The sequence below is a fragment of the Terrapene carolina genome, unplaced genomic scaffold (genome assembly GCF_002925995.2).
Source record: "Terrapene carolina triunguis isolate 2854851 unplaced genomic scaffold, T_m_triunguis-2.0 Scaffold95, whole genome shotgun sequence".
Lineage (NCBI taxonomy): Eukaryota > Metazoa > Chordata > Testudines > Emydidae > Terrapene > Terrapene triunguis.
Genome location: NW_020664446.1, coordinates 8,951,197 through 8,977,180, shown reverse-complemented (window position 1 = coordinate 8,977,180; position 25,984 = coordinate 8,951,197). Strand labels below are relative to the sequence as shown.

Below are 25,984 nucleotides of genomic sequence, written 5' to 3'. Positions count from 1 at the left end.
TCCAGTTCTGGGCACCACATTTCAGGAAAGATGTGGACAAATTGGAGAAAGTCCAGAGAAGAGCAACAAAAATTATTCAAGGTCTAAAAACATGACCTATGAGGGAAGATTGAAAAAATTGGGTTTGGAGTCTGGAGAAGAGAAGACTGAGGGGGAACATGATAACAGTTTTCAAGTGCATAAAAGGTTATTACAGGGAGGAGGGTGAAAAATTGTTCTCCTTAACCTCTGAGAATAGACAAGAAGCAATGGGCTTAAATTGCAGCAAGGGCAGTTTAGGTTGGACATTAGGAAAAACTTCCTGTCAGGATGGTTAAGCACTGTAATAAATTGTTCAGGGAGGTTACGGAATCTCCATCTTTGGAGAGTTAAGAGAAGATTAGACGAACACCTGTCAGGGATGGTCTAGGCAATATTTAGTCCTGCCACGAGTGCAGGGGACTGGACTGGATTAGATTACTTCTCGAGGTCCCTTCCAGTCCTATGATTCTATGAAAATGTATCCACTGCATAAATACCCCACACACTTTATTTAAGTTTGATCCTCCTCCACATGTCTTACACCAGAGTTTTAGTGAAGTGAATGATCAGACTACATAATGGTGATAATTTCTTCATTTTTTTCTAAAGAACTTTTCCTTTAATACTACAGCAGCACAGAGTACCTGACAGAATTTAAGGAAACTTCTTCTGCACCAATAGTTCTCTTAGGCATTAGGATTCAGTGTTCTCCAAATTCTTACCCTTCCCTAAAGCATACAGCATCACACAGAAGATTTTGAAAGCAGATGTTTTGAGTAACAAAGAGCACATTCATTAAAACACAAGATAGTCCCTCTTCTCTTGTGTGCAGATGGAAACTGATTCCTATTGCATGCAAAGTGCTTAGCCTATATTTAGACTTGTACAATTATCTAACAGGGTCCAAAGGAACACTCTCTCAAGCCAAATGCAAAATCAAATGCATCTTGCATGGAAGAAATAGTGTTTTTGTTTTAAATAAAAAATTTACAGAAATATTTCTAAGACTTAAGAAAAATTTTGGATCAAATTACCCATGAGTGTTGTTAACTGGCAGAAACAATAAATAGGCATGCTGTCTTAGAGGATGTTGCTGAATGCTGTCTAGCTAATTTCTATCTCCCTCCAAAATCAGGAAAAAAGAAATATATGGTGCTGAAGAAAAATATTTGAGAACAGGACTCTAAAATTAGTGTTAGCATGCAAACATTTATAATAGTGCAGGACACAACAAGACCCTCTCTTGTCCTCTAGATTTTAAATAAAAATAAAACTCATTCATTGAAACAAATTCAATTATGGACATAGAGTTTAGCCCAGTGGTGGGCAACCTGCGGCCATCAGGGTAATCTGATTGCAGGCCGCGAGACATTTTGCTGACATTGACCGTTCGCAGGCACCGCCCCCCTCAGCTCTCAGTGGCCGCGGTTCTCTGTTCCCGGCCAATGGGAGCTGTGGGAAGTGGCGCCTGCAGGCAAAGGGGCTGCAGGGACGTACTGGCCGCCACAGCTCCCATTGGCCGGGAACAGAGAACCGTGGCCACTGGGAGCTGCAGGGGGCGGTGCCTGTGGACAGTCAACGTCAGCAAAATGTCTCACGGCCTGCAATCAGATTACCCTGGTGGGCCGCATGCAGCCCGTGGGCTGCAGGTTGCCCACCACTGGTTTAGTCTTTTCTCTCAAAATATCTCTGCAGTAATAACTCAGAACTCCTTACACTGTACTGCTCCAGATTCTTCTCTTTATTAGCCTCTGTATCTTCTAAATCTTTGTGTATTGCTGCAATCTGTCGTTTTTTGTCATTGATTGCCTGATCTAGAGACTTGAGTTCCTTTTTAATCCACTTATCCCTTTCTTCTTTGGAAGTAAACTGGCTTCCTCGGCCTTGTTTTGCATAAAGATCTGTTCTTTCCTGGGTAGCTTGTGCTAGTCTAGATAAGAGAGAAAAAAATAAGTTTCTTTATAACGTGTCAAACATATTTCATTTTAAGATTTTATTCAGAAGATCTTCAAGAACAAAGTGCTATCAACTTAATTTTAAACCGTTAACAGTGGTCAAACGACAATTTGAATTTTTTTTGCAAGCTATACAACCATCTCAGAGAACACTTTAAAATGAGCAAAGCAATTAAGAGGCACCAATTTACTTTTGTTTTGAATTTTCATTTACTCTCCATGGGTTGCTTTTTTAAAGCTTGAAAACAAGTTCCTTCTCACTTATCAAGTTTGCCTTTTTCTAATAAGTAAAAGATCCTCACTTCCTTTGCCTCCTTGTTCACTAGACAACACTGATTCTTTCAACAAAGCTTTTTTAATAAGGTTCTTGAGAAACAACAATTATCTTCAAACTCAGTGCCTCTGCAAGCAACGAGCAAATATAACGCAGGGCCACATAAGCACCGAATGTGTGTGCTTTTTATATTTTATTTTATTTTTTTAATTTGTTGGTGAAAGGGGCATTTCTTTGTAAATAAAAAACCATTTAGACTCAAATGCATTCTCTCACTCTATAACAGCTGTAATGTATGTACAATTTTCATTATATACTGCTTTCGCATTACTCCTTGCTCCTTCTAAAATGGTTTAATTTCTTGTATGGTGAGCCACAGACCTAGCAATTCCTCGCTCTTCTTTTTCTTTTACACTGTTGAATTTGGGTTCCGTTTCTGCTAGCTCTTTCTGCTTCTCCTCAATTTTCTCAAGAAGCTTCTGTCTCTCCTTTAACAGTCTTTTCTAAAAATAAACAAAGTAATATTTAATACCAATAACTTAGTAGATCAACTTTGTATAATCATTACATTTGTGAACATAGTAGGGCATTTCTGGAGCATATTTTAATATTTGTAAAAATGCTAAATGGACTCCACTGCTTGTCTGACACTACACTGCTTTGACACATGACTGAGGTAGGTTCAGGAGCAACCTTGAATCAGCAAGGTTTGAGAAGGTGCAGCTACACTAGGAGGGTAACAAAGATCAATACAGGCCAAACAGTTGTACTCAGTGCTGCTACACTGAATAATCTTCTTTCAGATGATTCACAACATCCTCCCTTTAGTATTTACCATATGATTGAAAAGGATGAGGACTACAGCTAGTTGATTTTACAATATGGGGGTAGAAAGAAATAATTGATCTATTATTATGTTTTACAGCACTCAAAAGTGTGCTGCACACTTCAGGGCACAGAACTCTTATATTGTTGTGAAGTTCTTCCAGTGTAATTAAATCTTACATCTATTAGTAGGTGTCATACCTTAGTACTGATAATACACGCATAAGTTATAGCCAAAAATGTGATCCATACAAAACAGTGAATTTGTACATTTTATTCTTGCAGCTGCTTCTTACCCTTTGTTCACTGTTGCCAGCTAGTTCGTCTTGCAAGTCCTTAGCTTTAAGTTCTAATTTGGTCCTCTGCTTAATCTGCTCCTGTCTCTCAGCACTGAGTTGTTCCTTCTCCTCTTTCATCGCTGAAATCTTTGTTTTTAGTTCTCGAACTTGTCGTTCAATATCCTACACAAACGGAAGTATGTAATATATGTTATTAAACATACACAAACCTTCTATCACAGCTTGATCTAATCCATATTTCAGTACCCATTAAGGGAATTAGCACAAGACAGCTTCATTATTTAACCATTAAGATTAAAGAGAATGTGAGAAGAAAAGAAAAATAGTCACCACAATATGAAGTCCAAAAATCTTTAAAATTAACCTTAAAAATAAGTTGATTGTTTAATTTGCTTTAAAATTTAGGAACACCCATAGGGTAACTCAGAATCCTAGGCCAGAGGAGTCCGTTGTGATCATCTAGTCTGACCTCCTGTAAAATATAAGCCATAGAGCTCCCTAAAATAATTCCTTTTGAATTAGAGTACATCTTTTTAACTATCCAGCCTTGATTTATAAATGGTCAGTGATGGGGAATCCACTATGACCCTTGGTAAACTGTTCCAATGGCTAATGACTCTGTGTTAAAAATGTACACCTTATTTCCAGTCTGAATTTGTATAGCTTCAACTTCCATCCATTACATTGGGTGATACCTTTCTCTCCTAGGCTGAAGAGACCATTATTAAATATTTGTTCCCCATGTAGATACCTGTAAGATTGAACAAGTCACCCCTTAACCGTCTCTATGTTAAGCTTAGTAGACTGAATTCTTTGAGTCTATCACTATAAGGCACGTTTTCTAATCCTTTAATCATTCTCGTGGCTCTTCTCTGAACCCGCTCCAATTTATCACTATCCTTCTTGAATTGTGGACACCAGAACTGGACATAATATTCCAGCAGCAGTCGCAACAGCGCCAAATACAGACTTAAAATAACCTTTCTACTCAACTCGAGATTCCCCTGTTCATGCATGCAAAGATCACATTAGCTCTTTTGACTACAGCGTTGCACTGGGTGCTCACGTTCAGCTGATAAAGCACCACGAACTGCAAACCTTTTCCAGGGTCCTGATTCCCAAGATAGAGTCCCTCATCCTATAAGTATGGCCTACATTCTTTGCTCCTAGATGTATATATTTGCATTTAGGCATATTATTTGTCTGGGTCCAGCTTACCAAGCAATGCAGATCAGTCTATCACTGACCTGTCCTTCATTATTTACCATTCCTCAATCTTTGTGTTGTCTGTAAATGTTATAAGTTACGATTTTTTGTTTTCTTCCAGGTCATTAATAAAAATGTTAAATAACAGAAGGCCAAAAACCAATCTCTGAGGTCCCCACTAGAAACACACTCGCTCATTGATGATCCTGCATTTACCACTACATTTTGAGACCTATCAGTTAGCCAGTTTTCAATCCATTTACTGTGTGCCATGTTAATTTTCTGTTGTTCTAATGCCTCACAGAAATCTAAAAATATTAGATCAACACTACTACCTTTATAAATCAAACCTGTGATCGCATTAAAATAAATAAATAAATATATATATAAAAATTGGTTTGACAGGATCCATTTTCCATTGATTGGCATTAAATAATCAAATAACTCCAAAGTCTGTGTTTAAATTCACTCAGATTTGAGACATCAGACTGAAATGTTCACACACACACAAAAAGTGACCCGAAAGACTTTTCAAGGCAATTAGACTACATATAGTCAATGCAAAAACCTTGAGTTGCTCATGTCAGTACACTGCTTCTAGATTTTACCTCCATTTTATCTCTAGCATCTTGTTGGGCATCTCTCAACTGCCTTGATTTCTCTCCACTTGTCTCTCGTTTGGCAGAAAGCTGTACAGAAATAATATTGCTTAATTAACAAGTTCCTTTTTTTTAATCACTCATCGATTCAGAAAGATAATGTTAATTTGGTACATTAATGAGCCTAAATGTCACAATTTAACTACTCTATTTAGGTTAAGCAAATGTCCATACAAAACTATGTACGTTTAAATATTAAGTGTCTGTAACAAAGGAAATATGCAATGAAGGGTAATAAGATGCTTTACCTCATCAAGTTTAGCACGTGTTTCATTGAGTTCCTGGTTATAAATGGTGTATTCTAATGCTCTCCTCATTTTATCCCACTTCTGATACTGAGCTAGTTCTTCTTTCTCCTCTTCCAGGGTATGCAATCGCTCTTCAATGTACTTCAACAACTCATTGATTTTCTCTCGTTTACCCTCTTTAGAATATGAGAAGCAAGAAAAAGATGGCAACTAAATTATTATTATATTCAGAATATTTGTTTTTCTTTTTAGACCATTCTCTTATCTTTGACTCGTAAGTAAAGCTTTTGATTTGAAAAAACGGATTGACTGAAATGAAGATCTAGGTCTGGAATTAACTTTCAGACACATCCTCTCTCCAAAAATTCCCATCTTCCAAGGCTCATGCTATTCCAACTCTACTTCTGTTTCTCAGATAGTTAATGGGCAACTGTTCTGAGCATACATGTAACAGAATGAAGCCATCGCTGGGACTTTACATTTAGTCAACATGAAGATCATGAAAGACAAAGGCCAGACAATTTGGAGATAGAGCTGTTAGTCCATTGAGTATTCCTGGATTGTTGGCATTTTTGTTTGTTTTGGATGTACATGTTGAACCTTTCTAGTCCGGCACCCTTGGGACCTGACCAGCGCCAAACCAGAGAATTTGCCGAACCACAGGACGTTAATGTAGAGTGCCAGCGGGTCTCCACAGGCGTGGAAAGTAGAGGTGTGTGGGGTGCTAAAGCACCCCCCGGCTTTAAGCCTGGGGTCCCGGCTGCTGGCCCCCTGTCCGGGGGCTCCAATGCCAGCCCCAGGTCCTCCCCTCCCAGAGTTTGAACCCCGCGAATCAGCTGTTTGCGGCACTCCAGAAGCGCTGGGAGGGAGTCGGAGGAGTTGGTAAGCATGGGAGAAGGGGGGAGCTTGGCCGCGGTGGATGCTCCGCACCCACTAATTTTTCCCCGTGGGTGCTCCAGCCTCGGAGCACCCACAGAGTCGGTGCCTATGTCGGACCACAGATGAGGGCAGGGGACTGGACTCAATGACCTCTCGAGGTCCCTTCCAGTCCTAGAGTCTATTAATCTATGAATCTATGTTGCTGGACCAAGGAGTGCCTGTATAAGAAAATGGGTAAGGTAGGGAAATGAGAGGGAGAATGAGAGAAAGGCATCAGAACATGAATTGAAAGTGTAACTGTTGCCTTAAAATCAGGGGCCATGTACTCCCCAGAATAATGAGACCAAATTCCATGACAACCACAGCTAAATCCAGCTGCAACACTGTTTTATTCTCTTGCCACTCCCCACCACAAATGCAAACAACTATGGCTCATAGCTGAAGTCATCCATTGCTGTAAAAGCAACCAATCATTTCAGAGGTTTTTTTTTTTTTTTTTGGGCATAATGCTCATCAGGCAACCTAGCTCCAGTTCCCAGGCCTTGAATACTCTGATATGGTCCAGGTAGCCAAAAACTCAGAACCCCTCCCCATGTATACCAGAGAAGGGGTCAGCTAGGAGCCATTTTCATAGATTTGGCTCCTGGACCTCAGCTGTTCTGCATTTCAGGCAGTTCAGCATGCCAGCCTGCACTTCTAGCTCCCCCACTCCTTAAGTAAAAATTAGGCTCTAATTCTGGCTCCATGGAACAGTGCAGGGAGAACACATAGTAAACCAATTAACTCCCACTCATGGGGAAAGCTAGAGAACAAGAGACAGCTGCAGCCAGGACCAGAAGATAGAACCAAACACTGAAAATCTGTTTATAGCAAGAGTGAATTCCACTGTAAAAAAAAAATTTGATTTCTGTGGCATCTTGGAAAAAAGTGTCAAGTTCTGCATTTGTGGAGTCCACGGGTCCCCGACTGAAATGAACAGGGAAGTTCACAAAAGTTAGAGCTATTGTTTCAGGATTCCTGCAGACTCAGGAAGACATCAATGCCAGTGTGCATGTTCAAGTTATGTCCACAAATAAGGGCTAGAAATATAACTTTTAAAAAGTAAAAATTGACTCTGGAGCACAACCCGGTAGCAAATTTCATGACTGAAGAATATATGATACTCTGGCCCTAATTTTGAATTTTCTGGCTTTTTTAAGTTTGTAAGCATCATAACCCAAGTGTTTTTTTAATGTTATTTATTTTGGCAGTACCAGTGGATAAAAATTTCCCCTTCCACCACTTTGGTGCAGCATGCTGTGTACTGGTTAACTGCTACCTGCAACCTAGCAGTAGGTTACATGTGTAGATGTTCTATAGAGTTTGTGAAGCCCTTTGGGAATCTTTGGAGTGAAAGAAAAAATGTAAAATAATTTAAATTATTAAATTTATTAAACATTTATCAAAGAATTAATTTTAACAAGCAAGTTATAAACCCTTGAAATTAGTGAAACTACTATGGCACGAACCAGGACATTCCTTATATAAAAGAAACACAGGTGATAAAGATAATTATTTTTTACCAGTTTCTTTCATTAAGGAAATACTTTCTTCTTTGCGCTCATCATATACTCTAGTACCAGCTACTTCTCTTAACAACTTCAATCTCTGAGAGTCAGGAGCTGTTGCCATCTGGTTGATCTAAGAATTCAAGAAAACAAAGTTACAAGATTACATTTTGAACATCATGTTCCTTATATAGTAATAATGATCAACATCACATAAGAGATCTAGTACAGGGCATGTCTCTTATAACTGTTTAATTACAGCAGAACTTCATTAATTCTCACTTTGTTTACCAACAGACCTGATAAACTCTTTCCAGTCAGGTATCATATGCTTAAAAATCAAGCTAGTATGAAACATTCAGCTGAAAACCCACCCTGCCAATTTCTGATATATACTTGCTTAAGGATACAATTCTTCAGGACTGGGTTTTTTCAGGAAGATTAGAAATTCTAATTTACCCTATTTTCCTCCTTTTGAGACATCAATTTCTTTTTAAGAGACAGAAAGTTGTATACTTTTATGATTCTGCTTGTAATTCATTTTTATTAATTTTCAAATACTAGCAGACTTTACTGAAACCTAGTATAAAAGTTAGTATTTCTTGGACTTCAAAGGGAGATAATCTATCAGCTTAACAGATTTTCACAGAGACTCAACTATGAGCATTAATATTCTGCTGCAGCAAAACCACCTCTTACTTTCCCTATCTCCAGAAGGCCATGTACTTCAATGCATTATGTCAAAAAAAAACAACCCTCAGCTCACGCTGCAGTCGTGCTTCACACCACCAGCACCTAGCGCTCTAACATTACTGAAACGGTGTATGGGCTTTTAGTAATTAATACCGTGTCAGGTTCACTATTCTTCAATAGAATTATCACCATTCTTCATAAGAATTTTAGTTGCTGCATCTTTATGGTATGCTTGTAGATAAATGTTTTCAATTTATACAGAGCATGAAGACTAGTAAATCTACTTTAACTTTTAACCTGCGATAGGATCCATGTGGGCTGACTCCTGCACTAGCACAGAGTTACTTTCTAACTCAAGTTTTTTTATTTGTTCCTCAATTTGGCAAATTCAGTTGTATGGCAAAAACATATCCAGTGTTGCTAAATGGGAATTATCCATATTGCTCTTATTTTTTCAGTTTTTCTTGTCAGTCAAGTACTTGCAGATAAAATGAGTTTTTCAGTAACTGGTCAAGAGAACTATTTTTAGGATTATGAAGTCAAAATCATGAATATAGACAATTGGCAGATTCAGCCCTTAAACATGTCTTGCCCCACAATGAAAGTCAAACAGGTTCAATACTGACAATTCTGTAAAACAAGTTTCCAAAACTTTCTGAACTGGAAAATATAACGTATAGAAATACAAACAAAAAATGGTACTAATTATTTTCAGGGCTCTTCTTGGAAGTCAAGGATTTCAAAAGCTACATTGATGCACATGTTATGATTGAATTTTCTCTGTACTTAAATAAAGCTGGTCGATTACAGCAACATTATATGCAGGAACACTTATAAAATAGATGCTTCTAATCAGAATGATGGAGGAATACAGAATTACTTTTCTTTCTAATTACAACTACTTTATTTCTATATAAAGGAGCCGTACCCTGAGGAATCATTTGCAAAATAAGAGTGCACAGGAAGAACTAGTCATTTCTACATTGGTTAAACGTAAAAAGAAAGCCTGATTATTCATTTGCAATAATTAAGTTAAACTGTAGTCCTCCAAAAAGTCTGAACTTTCTTTATAAACGAGTGATTTAATTTTGCTTTTTGATAAGCAATCTTACCTTTCCTTGTTTGACAATATAGTAGGGATTACTGCGAGAAAACCCAGCACTTTCAAGAAGGTTCATCACATCGTTTTTCCTGTAAATAACATTTCTCAAATAGTAAGTATACTTTTAAATAACTACGTATGACAAACATGACTCCTCAACAAATTCAGCAACACAGTACTAAACCTACACATATGAATACTGCTTGTGGTGCATGCTCTCCAATAGGGTATCTCTTCAAAGAAGTTTCTGTATATGATAATATCTAATCATGTACTAAAACCTAAACTGATAAACAATAAATGAGAAAATAAAATCAGGAAGAAACTAAGCAAGATATATGGGGCTGGGAAGAGATTACGACTAAGAAAGGCACTCCACACCAACAGCAGCTAGTACAGGTAACAGAAAAACTGATGCGACAAAGAATTATTTCGAATTTAGCATACGATTTTGCTTCTTTTCTTCTCATTTTCAGTTATTAAAAGCAAGTTGCTGAGGATTATATAATGAATGCAACAGCATTAACACTATCCAATAATTAGATAGGTCAGCTGATGACTACTAAAACACTGAGAGGAAGTGATATAGAGGTATGACCATTTGGAAGAGCGGAGACATCAGCATATGTTAGCCATACTGAGAAGAGCTGAGCTGTCAGAAAAATTGTAAAGCCATAGGTTAGTTTAACATAGGCATTTTAAAACAAAGTGTCATGCCAATATAGCTCATAATATTAGAATTTTACACTTAGTTTCTTCCAATTTTGGTAAGAGTTTTACCAGTTTTACCAGGCAATTTAAACATGAAGCGGTACTAAGAATAAAAATATACCTAGTTCTGGCTTTGTTGGGCAACTTTGTCTTCATACCTAAACAATAAAACTTAAACAAGAGAAACAAGATACTACATTTTCTTTTCTGTAAGCCAAGTTTAAAAAAGGATTTGTTATTGCTAATGCATTACTGTAGTTTAACTCACTAATCTTTCAACTCTGGAGATTAAGATTCAAATTTTGGTAGTCATAGGTGAAAGTAGTCTTTTCTAGACCCTATTTATTCACATAATCCCTTGTCCCATTAATGCAGCAAGATTCGAAGTGTCCAGTCAAGAGAAAGAGATGCCTGGAATAGCTGGTGAGAACTGAGGACTACTTGCAAAACAAATTTAGAAAGAATACACAGCGCCCCTGCTATGACTGCCTCAGGTTAGTAATATCAATCCTCACTTTCATGAGCACTCAAATTCATCTTTAAGTATAAAAAAAGTTTTAGAGAAACATTTTAAGTTTACAAGTGATAAGAATGGCCCTTAAATATGATAGCCTTCAAACCCTGTAAAACCAAAGGGGGGAAGCTGAATTCAGATAAAGGAAAAAACTCAAGTGATTTATCATCTAACCTTTCATGAGTAAATAAAGTTCCATGAAAAAAAATGTGCGTATACACACATGCACTCCCATAAAATCTCTCTACTGGATTCAATAGGAGGAAGGGGGTGGGGGGGGAAGGAGTATTGCTGTTTGTATGCAAGTTGGAGTCTGTTTTGAAATACTCTTATCACTGTATAAAGGTTTGTTTTTCAATAACTATTTTCTTCATATACAGGAGTTTGAGAGCACAATCTGAAACCCCAGACAAGGTGCTCCACATCGCCACCAATCATACCAAATACGCCTCTCTCTATTGGCAGCCGTACATTCCTGGTGACAAAGAGGATAGGAGAAGGCTTTAAGTGCATAAGTGGTTGGGATGAGAGGACTGGGAACGAAATTCTGTGCTATTTACAACCTGTACAATTCCACTAACTTCACAAGATAGTTGTGTGGAACAGAAGTCAGTGCAGTTTGGTGCTAAAGTAGAGAACCTTGCCTTTGAGGAGCTGGAAGGGGAAAGAAGACAGAACTATTTTGTGGAAGTTTGAGGTATGCTAGTTATATATAGTTTAAAACTACTGAAAGCCATGTGCCTAGGAAGAAAAAAAAATAGTTAAAGAAAAAACAAATTGGCATATAAAAAAAAGTTATTTCAAAACAGATTCCAATTTAAAAATAGAAAAGTATTGTTCCTTCCATTGAATCTAATGGAGTTATTCCCTTCCTGTCCTTCGGCCTCAACATACAAGCACTAGCAGGAATAGTGAACTTCCTACTAGGCCTAATCCCATTGAACAGGCCTACTGGTAAGAATTATTCTTGAAGTATTTGCAGAATGAGACCCCTAACTTGTCATGCAGAAAATGGCTTCTTCATGTTCAAACTGTACAAATGGTAAATATTTAAATTTCAAAATAAATGTCAATTTAGTTTTTGAAAAAAGAATGGTGACTTTTGGAAATACACAGAAGTTTTCTTTTATGAAATTAAATGGATATCAAATTCAACCCACTCACAGCTCAGATATTATATAAGGACTAAAAATAAAGATTTATTAGCAGACTCTATTGGTATTAAATATTGCTGGCAAAGGAACTCATGTTATAAATTCATTCAATCTAAAGGTATAAACAAATACACATTCTGAATGATTCCACCACACTTTACAATATTGTGTATTCAGTTCATTTTGGGGGAAGAAAAGAAGTACCTACGTCACCATTTTCTTGTCTAAGAAATATTGGTCCTTTTTGGCTCCAATAACTCTGCGAAGCGAAACTTCCTCTTTATCAATCTTAAGAAACAAAAAGGACAAATTTAACTGCCTGTGACAGTCATTTATGATTAACCCACAGTATTTACAGTATTTTCCACTAAGACTGAACCAAAAGAGAATTACTTTAATGAAGATTCAAATAACTAAGAAGGTAGTCTAATGAGAAGATGTGTTTTCTAGAAATGTTTTTAAAACTTACTGGTAACCTGTTGTCTGAGTTGTCAAAAATAATTTCCACAAATGCTGAAATAACACGAGGACCTGTGCCTTCCTAAAGAAAAAAATATATTTATTTTGGTTAGATTACTCCCTCTTTAAACTGATTTTTAAAATGTATATTTTTCTTGATTCCTCAAAGACTCCAAAGTATTTATATACACATTACTTATTTGACAATTTTCAAACTTACATTTCTGAAAATAAACTTGAGAAGTATACAGCTCAAAAGGTCGTATGTACATTGTGTCCTCTGTCTACCGTGAAGGAATTATATACGATGTATAATTGTGTGCCAAAAAAGAGTATCATATCCAGTTTTCTGCTGCACTGTTGTAGACATTTAATGAGGTTGAAGATATGGAACTCCAAATGTTTTTAAAAAAAAACAAATACTGATAACATTGGTAATTTGTAGTACTGCAACTTTCTTGATTGACTGTATTAGGGAACAGTTAGGTCTATAAGCTGAAAAGAACATTCCCTATTAAACACTGACATGCATATGAGAATTTTGTACTACTTATTTAGGAAATTAGTGGTTCCCTTGCCATGTTACAAAAAGGAAAATTATGTTAATGTAAAGCAAAATAACTTTTGCCAGAAGGCAGAGAGGAAAAGTTGCTATGCACACTTTCAACAAGAGCTGTTTTTAAGTATTTGCATTTCAGTGAGTTGCCTACTTTACAACAACAAAATATTTGAACACATATTACATCATTTTGTTATGTTTTAAAGTATCTTCACTTACATGCAACAAAGCCAGTCTCTGCTCTGGGCGAAGATGACTAAACTCATCACTGAGGACAAACTGAATTGCTGTAATAAAAAGAAAAAGAAAAAAAAAGTAGTAGTACAAAAGGTCTGTTCTTTCTTTTAAGAGCAGTACTCAGTATGTTTCTTTATAATCAAATTGTATCCTTCTTTAGTTCATATATTAAGAGTAATATGTAAGCATTAAATCACAGTGTCTCATTTTTAAAAATAAACTGTTCTTGGGTCCTGGTCATTTGGCCTTGCTCTGAAAAATGTTCCATTGTTGCTAACCCCAGAGCAATGAACTGCTGAAATAATAGTAATGTAAACAAGTATCTGAGAGCCACCAGGATTTTTACCATGTCATGTAGACCTGCTCAGAGCAGGTTTAGAATACACAGTGCTTAAAAATCCAAGAGGCACTTGGAGCTTTGTATATACTACCATCACCGCTGCTATCGGTCAAGCAACACTGGTGTTAGAAAAGGTGATAAATATTTCCAAAAAAGCCAGGTGTAGATGTAGCCTCGGGACAGCATAAGTGATAGCAAGCAATCTACACTATATTGCTAGTCCCACAAGTTACAGTCAAAAATGATAAAGCACAATGGGGAAGCATCACATCTGCCAAAGACTCTCAGAAGAGCTACATGATCTCACCTAAAATACTCTGGTGTTTGTGTTTATATGACACAGACAACTTAGAAATTACTCAGTTAAAAGTGTTAAAGAAAGTTGCTGGTACTACACTTGCCTGATTTTCCCTGTCTTCCTATTTTTAAAGATTTCCCCACCCCTGCCCCCCTTTTGCAATGTAAAAGACATACACAAGGGAAACTGAATATTAAATAAGTGCATAATGTAAAACTGACAAAAAAGAGTTTATGGTTTTTCAGTCACAGTCATTTAGTTGTTACATGTAGCAACAGTAATACCTACCATAGAAAAAGTTACTTTTCCCAGATCCATTTCTTCCCACTAAATATGAAAGGTAACAAAGTTATAAATTCAGAAGTTTTCAGGAATTTAAATAAATTAAGTAAGTGGTATGGCAATACATGAAACTTCGGTAATGAATTTAAGAATTCAACTTTAGTAGATCTAGACAAAATATAACCTTCTAGGAATCAAACCACCTTTTAGCAGGATGGATCAGGGAGTCATTACCTGAACAAGATAGAATGGCGCCTAGCCCCAGTTCCCTCCCGCCCCACAACAGAGACATTACTGTGATCTACAAAACCGATGAAAGAGCATTTTATACCCAAAACAGTTATGATATTAAATCAATCCAGATTATCATCATCATTCTCCGTATTTTTACTACTAACTTTTGGCCAGGTTACATCAGTTTTTAACCCTGGATCCATTTCTTAAATCCCTCAATTTAAATCCCTCACATTTTACAAGAGTAGATTTATGTCTATATGCTGAGACTGATCCCACACATAGATATTTGTTACAAGTCCTCAACTTGTCAGTTGCAAAGAAACGAATGCATCAGCAAGAAGAGTACGGCTTTACTTATGTTTCAACAGTATCAAAACTATTGGTATAAGCCAACAGGTTTACACCAATACACATACAATAGTTTCAAATAATCAAATGAACACCTGTGAATATTCCTATCACATTGATAGGACATTTTAAGAGAGAAATAATGGTAAGACTACATTTTTCTTTTAAAAACAAACATTGTCTGGATGATTTTTTTTTAACTCTCATTGAAGTGAGACTCAAGATGCATGTGACATGAGCAGGCACAGTGACATTTGACACGCAACTATGCCAATACACTTCCATTCTCACCCACAGTTACAGTTTGGTTACAGAGCCTCTCTTGACCACACTTAAATTAATGTGGTAGTTTTATTACGGGGCTGAAAATTCACTGACAACTGAAGAAAAAAAACTCAGTACTTTAAGAAAATAAATTCTTAGAGTCATTTTCCATTCAACAACTAGAATCACTGAATAATTAAATAAGATGGGTTAGTGAGGGCTAGAGCAGTCTGATGGGGAAAACTACACACAACTCTGAAAGGACTAAATATTCCTTTTTAAAACAGCAACAAAGGAAAATGAAAACCAACTCATATTTACAACTCAACACAAAGGGACAAATGCGCTTTGGAAGTTTTACTTTGAAATAACTGAGGAGTTAAACTAACGTACAGTACATGATCAATCATCCAGTAGAAGTGATTGGTTATATAGTAAAATTACTACTAAAACATTAAGAATTATATTATTTTAAAACATACAGTATTCCAATTGTATGAAATTATTTTCTCAGAGTAAAGCAAGAGAAAACCATTGCTAACTGCCCTGTACTGCCCTAAAGGAAACCAATGTGTTTACCAATCAACAAAAACAACTACATTTGAAAATTACACTTGACTATCAGGTGACAATTTATATAGCTAAATTTAAACAATTAACACTTAAGAATGCAGTTTGATTGGGAATTTTTTCAAGCCAGCTTTGTTCTATGACCTGTTGCAAATAACTATATTTTAGTTACAAGTTAGGACGATAATGGGGAAAATAAATAAAAACGTGTCCCAATTTGAGGACAGGTGGTATCCTTAAATGTTTTCTATGAACAAATGGTGTAAATAATGATCCCTCTTTTATAATTAGTCACAGTATATGCAGGTTTTAAAGATAATTTGTATTTTTTAAATGTGCATGTATGAATTCACTCAGCCCTTTAAATATACAATTAAATTACCAACAGCTCATTTCTGCTAGATTTTGCACTTTGGTATATATTAACACTTGAAGCATTAAACATTATTTGACCACAATATTACTACTCATTTTTTGACATTTTTCTTTCAAGTCTGTCAGTTTTAAGTGGCAGAATACGTAACACCCCTCAAAGTATTTTAATCAGGCTGAACCTTAGGAGGTATCACCTGACATCCAGAAGATAATTCATGAGACACAGTATACTTCAAGTATTCTGCAACCCTGGTCCTACAACAAGCTCCATGCAGGTGAACCCTGGGTCTGTGTGGAGCCTCACTGACTACAGGTGGAGGGGTCCACCCCTATACTGAATCTTATTGCAAGATTAGAGCCAATGAACAGTCATTATGGCAAAATTAAAATTAAATTATCTGCAAATCATAATAATTCTATTTGTTGCAAGTAGAAAGGGTCCTGTAATACTGGAGAGAACAGTTTCAAATTTAGTCAATATGTACACAACTGCCTCTGAAATCTGAAGGGCTATCAAAAATCATAAAGACCACTGACTTGACCCTTGATCAAAAATAATGAGCTAATGCTAGTTCACACTGTAGTATGTTTATAAGAACAACTTACCAATGACATTGTGTTTTGAACTGAAAGGATCTACAATAGTTTGATCTCTGTAGCTTCGAAATCCCTGAATGATCACCTGATGGATAAACAAGTTAAATAATCTTAAAAATCAAGGAAAGTGCCATATATACTCGTTCATAAGCCAAATTTTTTTAGTAAAAAAGGGACGGATCAAAGACGGGGGTAGTTAGTGTTGTTGTTTTTTAAAGAGGTACATGATTTTAAATTTGTAACTCAAATAAATAGGTTTCTATTTTTTTTTTTTTAAATCACAATACATATAGTCATTTTTCATTCCAGTCTTGCAGTTCAGATCCAAGTACATTTTAAGAAATTAAGGGTGAGGTTAAAAAAAAAAAAAAATTCTCACCCCAATATTAGTTTATGAGTAGCTTTTTTTCTATCACAGAAGGTACACTTGTACACATCTAGGTCAAAGAATAATAAATAAGGAAATATTCAAATAAACTCAATCTTGCTGTCACAGCATAAAGCAACACGAAAGGATGTACATACAATGACAGATTAGAGTAAAAAAAGTCAAGGGCTCAGTTCTAGCAGGACAGGATTTTTTTTTTAAGTTAATTTCATACCCCAATTAGCATATTTAGCATAAGAGTGCAACTTGCAAGCTCTAAGTAGAGCAGTGGCTGCATGTAAAAATTATAGATAACAGACCTATTTCTATGTAGGAAGTAGACAAACATGCTCAGTAAGCTTTTTCGGTGTGTAGTGCTAAAACTAGCGAGCAAGATCAAAACCTCTCAACGTTAAGAAGTCTGCCAGTTTCAAATGGAATAAAATCAGTTTTCCTTTTCTACCATTTATGTTAACCTTTTTGTGAAAATGTACAAACTATTGCTCATTATTTACTTGGTGCTAGTAGTCCAAGTATTTTCCAGGCAGGAAGAAAATTTGGCCAAATGAGCTCACCTAATACATATGCACAAAAACTACAGGAAAGGGATTAACTGAAGGTGAGAGACAAATCAGTAAGTGCAAAAATCTCTCTCAGATATATTAGAGAGACAAGGTGGGAGCAGTAATATCTTTTACTGGACCAACTCCTGCTGGTGAAGAGACAAGCTTTCGCTGCACAGAACGGTTCTCCAGGTCTGGGAAAAGTACGCAGATTGTTAAGCATAAGTACTTAACATATACTCTAAAAGAGCATTCGAGGTGAAGTGTCCTGTTAACAGCCAGGCAGTCACAGGACAAAAAAGGGAGTTAATAGTTTACAGATTATTGTAATAAACCATAAATCCAATGTCTTTATTAACCCCATGATTTTTAGTATCTACCAGAGAGTTATGAATTTAAGTTCCCAGGCTCATCTTTTGAAGATGTTGTGCAGGTTTTCTTTGAGGATGAGAACTGAGAGGTCAGATACAGAGTGATCATTTTGTGAAAAGTGTTTGCCCACAGGTGACATGGTGCTTTTGTCTTATATTTCTGTGTGCGTTCATTAAAGTGCATACTGATTGTCTGGTTTCACCCACATATTTGTTATTGGGACATTTAGTGCAAATGTTATGATAGGCATGTATAGGACCCATGGATCTTGAAAGGTGTATTATGGGACTAGGGGGTAGTGATCATTATAGCAATGTAGATATGTCTGCGAGTTTTACATCTGCTGTTCTGGCAGGGGTCTGGTGCTGCTCTGAGTTGATGGGTCCTAGTTTGTGGGGAGCTTGCTTCTGATGATGAGCTGGGCAAGGTTGGGGTTTCTCTGAAGGCCAAAAGAAGGAGGTTTAGGAAAGATTACTTTCAGGATGCAGTCCTCATCAAGTATGGGTTGTAAATGTTTAATGATAACCTGTATGGATTCAAGCATGGGGTGACAGATGACAACTAAGAGTATGCGGACAGAGGATTTTTTTCCTCCTGTATTCAAGCAGGTTCTCTTGGGGTATTTGGATGGCCCATTCCATGATGCGATATACTTTTCTGGTGGAATGTCCTTGTTTGGTGAAAGTATTTTAAGTGTGTTACAGTGTGTATCGCAGACTTTCTCCTTGGAGCTTATTCTGTGGTATCTCAGGGCCAGGCTGTAGATGGCAGATTTTCATCATGAATGGTCCCTTAGAAGGTGTGTTAACTACTTATGATAAGCAATCTGTTCCATCTTCTATTTAGTTGTGACACTCTGGGCTTGTCTACACTGGACCGCTAAAATGAGCGTGGCTGCGATCGATGCAGCGGTATCCATTTAGTGGATCTGGTGAAGACACGGTAAGTCAATGGGAAAGCATTCTCCCGTCAACTTCAGTACTCTGCCTTCCCGAAAGGCGGAAGCTAAGTCGGCAGGAGAGCATCTCCTGCCAACATAACGTGCTGTAGACATGCATTCGGTCAATGTAAGCTACGTCGCTCGGGGGGGGGTGTGATTTTTTTCACGCCCCTGAGCGACGTAACTTACATCAACTTAAGCCGCAATGTAGACCAGCCCTCTGAATACCTTTCCTAAACCTGAAGAAAAGCTCTGTGTAGCTAAAAAGCTTACCTTTTTTGGACCAATTTCTACAGGTGAAGGACATTACTTCACCCACCTTGTCTCTCTAATATCCTGGAACCAACACAGCTAAAACAACACAACAAACCTCAGATACACTGTCAGTTCCACATTTTTTTCCCTTGGGTGTAGTAGAGATTTCAGTCTGGTAAGCTAAAATAAAATATAGTGCATAGGGTATTTGTATCTTAAAACTGGCTCTGCATACCAGAAAAACTCAGCCAGCTTTTGTAGTACGTGTCTATCTCAAGCAAACCCCTCCAATTACAAAAGAACATAAGAACGGCCATACTGGGTCAGACCAATGCCTGGCGCTTCAGAGGGAATTAACAGAACAGGTAATCATCAAGTGATCCATCCCCTGTCACCCATTCCCAGCTTCTGGCAAACAGAGGCTAGGCACACCAGCAGGAGATTCCTTCAAGTCTCCCCAGTAAAGAGGACATTTCTGCCTAATACAAGACTGAGGTGAAGTGAGAGACAAAAAGGAGGACATGAGGGAAAACTATAGAATCCACTTAAAAAAAAAAAAATTTCTCCAGCCTAGTTTTTAGTGAGAATACTTGTAGAAGAAACAGCGCTGGTATTGTCTTCATCTTCCTCCCTCTAGCTTATTTCCCCAATTGAAGCCATGTTATTGTGAAAATTGTAATTGTCTCTCAAATAGGTAATTATAACTATGTGTAGGAGCTAGGGTGGCCAGATGTCCAGTTTTCGACCGGAAAGTCCAGTCGAAAAGGGAACCTGATAGTGTCTGGTCAGCACCGTAACCAGCTTCTGCTGCCAGAGAGCGGGAAGAGCAGCAGCTGCTGCTGGAGCCTGCAGGAGCACACAGGAATGGCTCCAGAGGAGAGGGATACCGGAAGCTCCTACGTCCTGCCCCAAGCGTGGCTCTCCCTCCCCCACCCTGCTGCAGTTACCCCTCCACCCCTGTAGCGTGGCTTTCCCTCCACTGCCCTGTCCCAGTCACCCCACCCCCAGAGCCCTGCTCAGCTGGCAAAGGGAGGGAGGTAGAGAGAGGCAGCAAGTGAAGGTGGGAAAGAGAAGCAGGGGGCAGGGCAGGTTCCAGTGCTCAATGTCCGATTTTCACAAATTAGAAAGTTGGTCACCCTAGTAGGAACAGATGAGCTATTAAACACCAATATTGTTTTCCTACTAATATTCTCACTGCTGAAGTAAGGAAGAAATAGTTTATATAAGCAAAACTGCTTCTAAGCAAAATAGTTTTGTTGGTATCTTCCTTTCCAGTATTCTGACCCCAGCATTCCTGCGTATTTATTCAAAATTGATAAAAAGCACCTATTCTGAGATTTAGGCACCAGACAATCATCAAAAACACACACAAACTCATGATATTAAACAGACTAGAAAAATCCTCTTGACCCGCCAAAACAACCTTTCCCTCTACTACAAAACCCCCATTCAAATTCTGCCCCTGAAAAATCCTGATAAAATACAATAAATGCTGCAAAGCTCATGTATTCCAGTAGCACCTAAAGCCCCATTGTGCTATGAACTGTACAAACATATAATAAACACTCTCCTACTCCAAAAAGCTTATAGTCTTAATAGACAAGACAAAGAATTGGGAAGATGGGGGAGGGAAGAGAATGGCCTAATTCATTCTTTAATTTTATTTATTTATTTTTAAGGCTCTGTCAAACAGCAGGGGTAAGTCTGAGATCATGAATCAAGGACCCTTCATGGAAAACAACTCTGGTTTAAACTCATGTGCTGTAAGCTTGGATAGGTCAGATGATTACAACTCCACTGATATCACACAAAGTGAAGCAATCTCTAAGGCAGACAGGACCCAACACATATAGGGGCTTAGAGGTTAAAACCAAAACTTCACAAGAAATCAGATAGTTGGTCCTCTCACAGAGTCAAATTTATTCTTCATCTGCAGAACACAAACACCACACATCACTACTGGCAACTATAGCTAGTTATCTGGATATCCACAAAAATTGGTGATAGCAGACCACTAAGTTGCAAACCTGAGAAACAGCATATACCCTTCATTCACGAAAAATGATACAATCTTGACATTCCTCTGGTTCCATCTTCCAGTGTATAAAGTCTTCTAGGGGTTAATACACAGAGACATTCAGGCTTCAATCGCTATTAGGCACTGAGTAAGTCACTTTCTCATCTGACCCAGTCAATGAAGTTTAAATATCAAGCTAATGTTCTCCCACATACGGAGACACCATAGCCAATACCTCCTTATTAACAGCCCCATACAAAATGGGAAGGGGGGAGGTAACAAAATGGAACCCTCACACAACAGATCCCTCAGGGAAGATGGGAAATAGCTCAGTACTAACTACTCTTTTGCCCATCTCAAAAAGAAAGAAATGTAGCCACTAAACATCACATGTCCCTGTGCTAGGGTAACAAGTGAAACACCACCACCTCATGGTCAACAGTTGCAAAGGTAACTGATAGATCTGAAATATTTTTTTACAAGGTTCCTGGCCAAGGGGATAGGGGAAAAGGGATAGATTTCAGTCAGGCTTTTTGACACAGCCCCACATGACATTCTCGTAAGCAAGCTAGGGAAATGTGGTCTAGATGAAATTACTATAAGGGGGGTGATTTTAGTAAAGCTTCTGATACTGTCCCACATGACCTTCTCATAAACAAACTAGGGAAATGCAACCTAGATGGAGCTACTATAAGATGGGTGGAAAACTGGTTGGAAAACCCTTCCCAGAGAGTAATCATCAGTGGTTCACAGTCATGCTGGAAGGGCATAATGAGTGGGATCCTGCAGGGATCAGTTCTGGGTCCAGTTCTGTTCAATATCTTCATCAATGATTTAGATAATGGCATACAGAGTACCCTTATAAACTTTGTGGATGATAGCAAGCTGGGAGGGGTTGCAAGTGCTTTGGAGGATAGGATTAAAATTCAAAATGATCTGGACAAACTGGAGAAATGGTCTGAAGTGAATAGGATGAAATTCAATAAGGACAAATGCAAAGTACTCCACTTAGGAAGGAACAATCAGTTGCACACATACAAAATGGGAAATGACTGCGTAGGAAGGAGTACTGTGGAAAGGGATCTGGGGGTCCTAATGGACCACAAGCTAAATATGAGTCAACAGTGTAGCTGTTGCAAAAAAAAAAAGTGAACATCATTCTGGGATGTATTAGCAGGAGTGTTGTAAGCAAGACACGAGAAGTAATTTGTCCGCTCTGATTAGGCCTCAACTGGAGTATTGTGTCCAGTTCTGGGCACCACATTTCAGGAAGGATGTGGACAAACTGGAGAGAGAGTCCAGAGAAGAGCAACAAAAATGATTAAAGGTCTAGAAAACATGACCTATGACGGAAGATTGAAGAAACTGGGTTTGTTTAGTCTGGAAAAGAGAAGACTGAGAGGGGACATGATAACAGTTTTCAAGTACATAAAAGGTTGTTACAAGGAGGAGGAATAAAAATTGTTTTGGATAGCACAAGAAGCAATGGGCTTAAATTACAGCAAGGCAGTTTAGGCTGGACATTAGGAAAAACTTCCTAACTGTCAGGGTGGTTAAGCACTGGAATAAATTGCCTAGGGAGGTTGTGGAATCTCCATCATTGGATATTTTTAAAAGCAGGTTAGACAAACACCAGTCAGGAATGGTCTCAATAATTAGTCCTGCCATGAGTGCAGGGGACTGGACTAGATGACCTCTCGAGGTCCCTTCTAGTTCTATGATTCTATGATTGAAAGATCATACTCAAAGAGTAGTTATCAATGGTTTGCTGTCAAACTGGCAGTGTATCTAGTAGGGTCCCAAAGTGGTCAGTCCTGCATCCAATAGTAGTCAATATTTTTATTAGTGACTTGAATAATGGATTGGAGAGTATGCTTATAAAATTTGCAGATGACACCAAGCTGGGAGGGATTGCTAGCAAGCACTTTGCAAGACAGAATTGGAATTCAAAACAACCTCAACAAATTAGAGAACAGGTCTGAAATCAACAAGATGAAATTCAGTAAAGTGCAAAGAATTACACTTGTGCATCTGATTTTTCCTTCTTAATTACAAAATGGGGAGTAACGGGCTAGGTGGCAGTACTGCTGTAAAGGATCTGGGCATTCCAGGGGATCACAAATTGAACATGAATCAATGTGATGCAGTTGCAAAAAAGGTTATCATCATTCTGGAGCATATTAACAGAAGAGTTGTATGTAAGACCCGCTCTATCGGCACTGGTGAGGCCTCAGCTGTAGTACTGTGTCCAGTTCTGGGTACCACACTTTAGGAAAGATGCAGATAAATTGGAGAGAGTCTCCAGAGGGGAGCAACCAAAATGATAAAAGGTTTAGAAAACCAGACCTACAAGGAACTGTTTAAAAAACTGGGCATGTTTACTCTTTAATTTTATTAACCCAGATAGAGCTAAGGACTCCAGGTTTTGCTGGATTTGCCTAGTAAACAATCCACCCCTCACCCCTCCAAAAAAGATTTGAGACAGGGCAATAACTGAAGAATTTCTCAGTCTGAACAGATGGTTTTAATGAGAAAAGGCCTCTAAATAGTTTTTTCTGAAAGAAGTGAGTTTATCTTGCACTCCTGAATGGAGAGTTTGACAAACATCAGCAATGATTCCAGCACCTCTTAATGTCCTTCAGACAGGAGAAGTCTTGGCCCACAAATCTCTGAACCAGCACCAGATCCTCAATGAGTGACACTTGCAGACACTCAAATACATAACACATGGTCTGTTACCTCCAAACAATACTTTGTTCCCAATGAGGGTATGCCTAGAATATATATTTTTTTAAGATGGTTAAAATCATTAGCTAGTATATTTTGTAAAAATCCACCTTTTATCTTAGTCTAGCATATTTTGGACGAATAACTCCAATCTAGACATCCAGCTACTTTATCTGTAAAGTAATCTGAAAACTCTATAATATTGAGAAACACTCACTGTCATCAAACTGACTAATCAAGTTATTTGCCATCTGGAATAATTCCCTGATCAAGACTCCATGGACACTATGGGGGGGGGGGGGGGGCAACAAATATTCTTTAGCTCTTGCACAGTCGCGTAAGATTTCAATCACTGTCATACTCAGAATAGAACTTGTCACCAGTACACCTCACACTGAGGCTTCACACACCTCTATTTTCAAGGGCCTGAATTATTTTGCTCCCACTAACATCTGATGTTCTTTCCTCAATGTCTGCCTCCTCTTCACCCTTAGCTTTGTACCCTTCTTATAAACTACCCTGACCTGAAGACGAGCTCTGTGTAAGCTCGAAAGCTTGTCTCTCTCACCCACAAAAGCTGATCCAATAAATCAGCAGTTCTCAATCAGGGGTCCGGGGCCACGAGCAGGATTTGAGGGGGTCCTCTAAGCAAGGCTGGCAATAGACTCACTGGGGTCCAGGGCAGAAAGCCAAAGCGCCACTGTGCAGGGCTGAAGCTCAGGGCCCCGAGCCCCGCCACCTGGGGCTGAAACCAAAGCCTGAGCAACTTAACTTAGTGGGGCCCCCCATGGCAGGGGGCCCCGGGCAACTGCCCTGCTTGCTACCCCCTAACACCAGCCCTGGCTTTTATAGGCACAGGTGATCCATGGAGTTTTTAATAACATTTTGGGTGGGCCTCAGAAAAAGGTTGAGAACCCCTGCAATAAATGACATTACCCCACCCACCTTGTCTACCCTCCACACCTGGCACAGTCGGCCATATCTGGGCCCCCTAGCATCCTCCTTATCCCTTCAAAGGCACATCTTGTGGGGACCCCCCCCTCCCATTGCTCTTTATTTACACAGACGTTACGGAGTTTTTTGGAGAGGGGAAGGGCTGAGCTCTGGGCCCAGATACAATCCCCCCCCCCACCCCGCTTCCCGCCAGCCCTGCCCGCAGGGTGCTGGGCGGGGGGGCTGCCGAGCAGGTGTGCCGCAGGCTCTGACTGGACCCAAGCGGGCTTTGGCACCCGGCGGGCCCCCGCCGGCAGAACACACGGGGGGGGGGGGCTCCTCCCCGAGGCGCTCTCCCCGTCCAACAGCCTCCTCGGCCCCCACCACAGGGCCCGGCATTCACCCCAGACCCGCTCCCCCCAGGTACGGCCTGGGCCCCGGCTCCCCAGGCCAGACCCTCTCCCCGGCAGGGGGCGGCGCGGAGCCCGCCGCCTTACCTGCTTGATGTACATGTCTCCGGAGGATGGGGGCGGCGGCCGCTGCCCCCCGCCGCGCTCGGCCTCCTTCGCCTCACGGCGCCCGCGCCCGGCTCGCTCCCCGCCTCCTCGCGGCGCGGCAGCCGGAGCCCGCTCGTCAGCCCCCACACAAACAAAATGGCGGCGGAGCCACCTCCCCTCGGGGCGGACCACTCGGGATGTGGCGCAGGGGGGGCAGGGCCGGGGGGAGCACCGCAGCGAAGGTTGGGGGGGGTGCCGCTCACTCACACCCAAGGGCTGCGCTCCCGTCCGAGCCCAGCGCTGGGAAGCGAGCGAGTGGACACTCCAGGTCCGCTCCTCACACACCCCCCACGGCTGCGACAGGTGGTGCCGCCCGCTAGGGGGAGGGTTGGGCGCCAAAGGCAAGTGCGGGCGGAGCGGGGGAAGCAGCGGGACGGAGATAGGGGTTGGGTGGGGAGGTGGCAGGAGATGGCTGTAGGGGAGGGTTCCCCCAGGGGGCGCTAGGGGCTGGGAGTGACAGGGGGTGGCTCCTTAGTAGCATCCCCTATGGAAACCCTATGGAGTGGTAGGGGAATGGCTGTATAGGCGGTTTCCTATGTGGGGGCAAAATGGATGGAGGCTTGGCAGGGGAATGGCTGTATGGAAGGGTTCCCATAGGGG

General features: G+C 39.6%; 1 protein-coding gene across 1 annotated transcript in view; it reads right to left on the bottom strand.

Annotated features, from left to right (window-relative positions):
- The window catches only part of SMC3 (structural maintenance of chromosomes 3), a 47,625-nt gene extending 22,180 nt beyond the window's left edge, over window positions 1-25,445 (bottom strand). Inside the window, exons 1-13 of the mRNA XM_026650927.2 lie at window positions 25,325-25,445; window positions 16,663-16,738; window positions 14,269-14,307; window positions 13,325-13,392; window positions 12,557-12,628; window positions 12,296-12,375; window positions 9,719-9,797; window positions 7,929-8,046; window positions 5,488-5,663; window positions 5,189-5,269; window positions 3,372-3,536; window positions 2,632-2,753; window positions 1,738-1,951 (exon numbers count right to left, since the gene is read on the bottom strand). Of these exons, the coding sequence (XP_026506712.1) occupies window positions 1,738-1,951; window positions 2,632-2,753; window positions 3,372-3,536; window positions 5,189-5,269; window positions 5,488-5,663; window positions 7,929-8,046; window positions 9,719-9,797; window positions 12,296-12,375; window positions 12,557-12,628; window positions 13,325-13,392; window positions 14,269-14,307; window positions 16,663-16,738; window positions 25,325-25,339 (1,305 nt within the window). The 5' untranslated portion in view covers window positions 25,340-25,445. The remainder of the gene's footprint in view (window positions 1-1,737; window positions 1,952-2,631; window positions 2,754-3,371; window positions 3,537-5,188; window positions 5,270-5,487; window positions 5,664-7,928; window positions 8,047-9,718; window positions 9,798-12,295; window positions 12,376-12,556; window positions 12,629-13,324; window positions 13,393-14,268; window positions 14,308-16,662; window positions 16,739-25,324) is intronic.
- Window positions 25,446-25,984: the final 539 nt, after the last annotated feature.